The following is a 6,000-nucleotide window of genomic DNA, read 5'->3' on the forward strand; positions in this document are numbered from 1 at the left end:
CCAACATTAAGAGATAAACTGGCTGCCAGAATACCCACCGAGACAGTAGATTAATGCAATTGATGTGTTAGACCGTATTTCATAGCACATGAGTGGGACAGTTTTTATTCAAGTAGAAAATGCTGTATACATAAACAAGAGTATGAAAGATAGTCTGTACTGAAACAAAGGAAGAAAGGAGCTGATGTCTGAACAGTGAGCTAAGATGAAAGGGTGGAAAGATTGCAGAACTAGCCTGAGAACATCATAGAACAGGACAGCTTTATGACACTAAAGAAAACCCTAACTGGTTAGAAAATCTATTAATAGACCTGATGGAAAAAATGCCGACAGTGAAACAAAGCATATTTAGGTGGTGGGTCTTTACATATAGTGAAACTAACATGGTTTAAATTCCTCTTGGCACAATTGAAACTGTACATATCTAAACAGTTCTCATGAAATACACACACAAATATAAATGTACATGCAAATTTGCAGGGGATCGGGGTGAATATTAAGGGGGCAGGTGTGCTGTAGAGTGTGTTACTCACTACTGTCTAAGGAGACTATATCTGCTTTATTTTTTCTCTCCATTCATTGAACATCAAATGGATACGAATTGACTAGAAAGAAGTCTACTTGTCTTTTTTGACTGGGGCACCTATAGTGTGTCATATTGCCATATCGGCTTTATTGTTTTTTTATCCAGTCATTCGGGCTAAAGTTAAAGAAATAAAGACCAAGTGTCATGATGTGACTGCAGTAGTGGAGGTGAAGGAGATTTTAAAGGCTTCTCTGGTAAACATTCCAAGGGAAACTGTGAACCTTTATACCAGCTCTGGCTGCCTGTGTCCTCCACTTAACGTTAATGAGGAGTATCTCATCATGGGCTACGAAGATGAAGAGCGCTCCAGGTAATTCACTCCTTAAGAATTCAGAATAATTTCTATGCACATCCTATTCTTACTGCATTTCTATAGAGATCTGACTCTGGGGGTTGCTCTTTGGGATCTGTCTACCTTCTGGGGAATTAAAGATCAGTTTTAGTTGGAGCCTTCAATTCATGTATTAGATAGGAAAGTATATGTGGGAAATTTCTAGGTGTGCATTTTTCTGGGGAGAGGGATCATAATTTTGTTTGTTCTTAAACAGGTCCATGACTCCCAATAGTTGAGAATTACTGTTCTAAAACATGGCTGTCCCTTTCTAGTATAAACAGTATGTGTTTCTTGACAATGATTCCTTGTATTTTTCAGTAATATGTTTTAATTTTTCAAAAATGACTGCTTCTTTAAAATACAGATTACTGTTGGTGGAAGGTTCTATTGCTGAGAAATGGAAGGATCGACTTGGTAAAAAAGTTAAGGTAAGCCTAAATTTTATTTTATTATTTATTTAATTGTAATTTATTTATTTGTTTATTTGGCTGCATTGGGTCTTAGTTGCCTAATGGGGATCTTAGTTGCTTGAGTAGGGATCAAACCTGCATTGGAAGGTAGATTCTTATCCAGTGGATCACCAGGGAAGTTCCAGCCTGAATTTTATATTGAAAGTGATATGCAGAAAATTAAAGTAGAAAGCCAGCCATTTGTCATTTAAACAAAATAACTACCTTCAACTACATGAAAAATATTAAACCCTGATATGTGTGTGTGTGTGTGTGTGTGTGTGTGTGTGTGTATTACAGACATTACAAAGTCAGGTTTTGGAATATTAAATATATATATATATATATATATTTTTTTTTTTTTTAAACCCAACTTTGTAATGTCTGTTTCATTTAAGGAGCACATTCTCTGTATGTGTGTCAGAGATCTAGCTACGGATACCTGACTTCTCACAGTGGGAAATCTAGCTGTAGTTAGTCCAGCCTTGTTCCTGTGGCTTCATATTCTCAGTAGAGCTCCAGGCTCCTTCTAGCTTATTCTTAAATAAGCTAGAAGATATTGTCATTTTTAAAGATGTTGCTTCCACCATCAAGTTTAGCTGGAGGTCATAGCATGGCTGCCACGCCTCTACATCATACCTACATTTCAGGGAAAAAGAAAAGGAGGTAAAAAGAAATTCCAAGCATCCTACCCAACCACGTATTACTTAGGACTGGGTCCATCTCTAGCTGCAAGAGAAGCTGGAAAATATAGGGTATTGTTTTATTTTTTAGCTGGATATGTTGATTCCTTGAACAATTGCAGTTCTGTGACTCAGAGAAGATGGAAAGAATAAAGCATGAGCAGAAAACTCATGTCCCAATGTATAGACACCAGTTCCTATGTACAAAGTGTAGCCACAGTCATCTGTATATAAGAGATCTGACCAAATTAGGTTCTTAGAGCAGTAATGTAGCTTTATTTTAAAACCAATGACTCTTAGATTCTGCAAGTGATGCATTTAAAAAAAATACAGTAAACCACCTTATTATCATTATACATATAAACCACCATATATATCAGAAGGTATCATTTCCTTTTACTAAGTAAATCTGTTTCAACAAAAGGAATGTGGGGGAAGTATTCAGAGGGATAAAGAATCAAAAAGGGTGTGTGTGCAAGGGTGTGTGTGTGTGCACGTGTGCAGGATGGGGAGGGGAGAGTAGGAATTGTAGTAGACATAATACATCCTCTTCCTTCTGTGAGTCTGAAGGCTTGGGAAACATTTATGGGGTAAGTTAAACACCCCTGGGCAGTTTATCTTATACATCTGGCGCTTGACACAGCAGACACATTTCAGTTTAAGTGACCTACAAAAATACAGAGGGCATTATTTTGCAGGGAGAAAAAACCCTCTACTACGCTCTTTTATTCCCCTCAGTATTATGTCAAAAGTGTGATGTATTTCAAGTTTACTTACGAGAATTCTCTATTTGTGTCTCTTTTCAATTTGTTTGGTGTCTGTTAAAAATGGCTCTTCTTTAGTATGTGGGAATCTCTTACTGTCCTTTTAATTCGGTTTTCTGCTTGCTAATGCAGGTAGGAATTTGTCCTAAATTCCTGTACCGGTTGGAAAAGCTTTCAGCATCATTGCTACAAAGCATGTAACATGGCTTGCTGCTTCTCTTTTGGTACCAAAACAATTATCATCATGTAAAGATACAGGACATCATGGCTTGTTGGTCCTGTTCCTTAGTTGGGCAAGCATTTTTTTTTTCATGGGTTTCTACAGGGAGCTCTCAGTTATTATTGTGAAATCACTTATAGTTTCATCTGGTTGCTGATGGGAAGGAATAACTGGAGTAATTCTTAATTCTTACTGTGGTTTTCCAGTCAATTTTGAGGATGTAAAGAAGAATTTTATGGAGGATATTGTTTTTTTTCCAAATAAGAATTGTCCTTCTCAGCTGATTTTTTTTTTTTTTTTTTTTTTTGCTCTCTGGGATAGATCAAGAGCAATAAAATTTTTTTTTATGGTCTTGCCATGCAAAAAAAAAAAAAAAAATTAACCTAAGTCTCTTTTATGTTGTTCCAATCAAGATGTTTCACTTGCCTTGGGGAGTTGAAAATCAGACTTTTTTAAAAAAAATATGGAAACCCAATAAGATTGTGGAGTAAAAATGTGCTAAAATGAAGAATTACTGAAAGTAATTGAAAATTGAGAATTTGTTATGTACTAGGAATTTCATATATAACTCTTATTCTTATTTACTACCTATAATATCCATAATATAACTTCGTTTTAATTTATTAAATTACATGTGAACATTATTGAAGTTGTCAATATGAAATATTACTAAACTTGATTGTAGTTATTAAAGCCATTTGTGATGTGGTCCTTTATAAAACTTAGAATGAGGGCAGAAATGTGTTCTGTTTTGTTGTACTTGGTAGATGTAACTTGGAAAGATATTTTTAAAGTACCCCATCCTCTCTTCCCACTTTCATTTTTTTCACTGCTCAAATCACTTAGGTTTAAAAGGCTGTGCTCTTATGTGTCACAAGAGAAGAAAATAAAAAATAGCACTTTCTTCAAATTCTCTATGGAAATCTCATATTTGTTGATCACCCATGAAGTACCAGACTTGTGTACGTTACCTCAGGAAATACCCACAGATATCAATGTTTATTTGTGTCACCATTTACTGACATGGAGATTTTAAGTTTAAAATTTGATATGAAACCATTACTGATATATTATAGGTGGCCAGTTTTTCAAATTAAAGTAGGACATTTACATAGCTTCCACCTCATTGCTACCCCTGGGATATAGATTATACTTTTGGAAAAGTAGTAAAATGCTTTTGAGATCTGATTTTGCAGTCCTAGTTGTTAGAATAATAGAAATGATGGCCCTGGTAATATGTGCTTGTGACTGTTCTCTGTTTTAAATTTCACAGCGGTGGGATATGAAGCTCCGTCATCTTGGACTGAATACAAGTGATTCTAGCCATAGTGATTCCACTCAGAGTCAGAAGCCTGGCAGGAATTCTAACTCCCGGCAAGCACGGAACTAAATCCTGAAATGCAGAAAATCCTCAGTGGACTTCCTATTAAGACTTGCATTGCTGGACTAGCAAAGGAAAATTGCACTATTGCACGTCATAGTCTATTTTTTAGCCACAAAAATCAGGTGGTAACTGATATTACTTCTATTTTTTCTTTTGTTTTCTGCTTTTCTCCTTCCCCCATTCCCTTTTTTGTGGTCTGAGTACAGATCCTTAAATATATTATATGTATTCTATTTCACTAATCATGGGAAAACTGTTCTTTGCAATAATAATAAATTAAACATGTTGATACCAGGGCCTCTTTGCTGGAGTAAATGTTAATTTGCTGTTCTGCACCCAGATTGGGAATGCAATATTGGATGCAAAGAGAGATTTCTGGTATACAGAGAAAGCTAGATAGGCTGTAAAGCATACTTTGCTGATCTAATTACAGCCTCATTCTTGCATGCCTTTTGGCATTCTCCTCACGCTTAGAAAGTTCTAAATGTTTATAAAGGTAAAATGACAGTTTGAAATCAAATGCCAACAGGCAGAGCAATCAAGCACCAGGAAGCATTTATGAGGAAATGAGACATGAGATGAATTATTTGCAAGATTGGCAGGAAGCAAAATAAATAGCATTAGGAGCTGGGGATAGAGCATTTTGCCTGACTGAGAAGCACAACTGAAGCTAGTAGCTGTTGGGGTGTTAACAGCAGCATTTTTCTTTTGACGATACATTTGTTTGTCTGTGAATATATTGATCAGCATTAGAGCAGTGGATTGTGACCAGACATCAGGTGTTATCAGCATAGCTCTGTTTAATTTGCTTCCTTTTAGATGAACGCATTGGTGTCTTTTTTTTCTTCTTTTAAAATAAATCTCCCTTGCTGCATTTGACCAGGAAAAGAAAGCATATATGCATGTGCACCAGGCTGTTATTTTTAAGATATGTAGCTCTATAAAATGCTATAGTCAAAAGATGGTAAAATGTGCAAGATTCTGGGTGTGTGTATTAATGTGTGTGTGTCCCCATACACTCACACTCAAGCTGAACTGAACGACAGGCCTGTGCACTGGCCTGCACTTTATAATTTGGATTTGTGCTGTTTAATGCTCAGTAAAATATGCTTAATAAAAGGAATTATGGTTGTCAGGAGAGAGGTGATTCTGACTTTTGAAACAAATGCTCACTCTCATTACCCAAGGTGCAGTGGGATCCCGCAGGGACCATGGGGAACAAATGATGCTCTTACTTCTTCCTCCAGTAGGGTTCTTTAGAGCCTGTGCCCCAAATCTGAAAGTCTCATTCTCTTAAGTTTATATAGTTGGTATTAGTAGAACCAAATTTCTAAGTTGTGGGGTGCTGGAAACACTTAGGAAGCAAATGGTTTTGTTTCCTTCTATAAAAACAAACCTGCAAGAATGCAATTCATTCCTGAACAAGTTTCCTAAAATAGTAGATAACAGTGCATCCAAATACTCTCTTTGGAAAGGAAGAGAACGCCCCTGCCTTCTGACTAACTCCCAGACCCCAACACTCTCCATGATCCCAGAAGGAGTTCTCACCTTTGCTACAGCAAGGCCACCTAGTCTTTGAG

At 36.5% G+C, this 6,000-nt stretch overlaps 1 protein-coding gene across 3 annotated transcripts in view; it reads left to right on the forward strand.

Annotated features, from left to right (window-relative positions):
- The window catches only part of FRZB (frizzled related protein), a 37,681-nt gene extending 32,123 nt beyond the window's left edge, over positions 1-5,558 (forward strand). For all 3 annotated transcript variants that reach the window (XM_027555993.1, XM_027556004.1, XM_027555985.1), the window contains exons 5-7: positions 692-896; positions 1,285-1,348; positions 4,310-5,558. In XM_027555993.1, the coding sequence (XP_027411794.1) occupies positions 692-896; positions 1,285-1,348; positions 4,310-4,426 (386 nt within the window). In that variant the 3' untranslated portion in view covers positions 4,427-5,558. The remainder of the gene's footprint in view (positions 1-691; positions 897-1,284; positions 1,349-4,309) is intronic.
- Positions 5,559-6,000: the final 442 nt, after the last annotated feature.

The sequence above is a fragment of the Bos indicus x Bos taurus genome, chromosome 2, assembly GCF_003369695.1.
Source record: "Bos indicus x Bos taurus breed Angus x Brahman F1 hybrid chromosome 2, Bos_hybrid_MaternalHap_v2.0, whole genome shotgun sequence".
Lineage (NCBI taxonomy): Eukaryota > Metazoa > Chordata > Mammalia > Artiodactyla > Bovidae > Bos > Bos indicus x Bos taurus.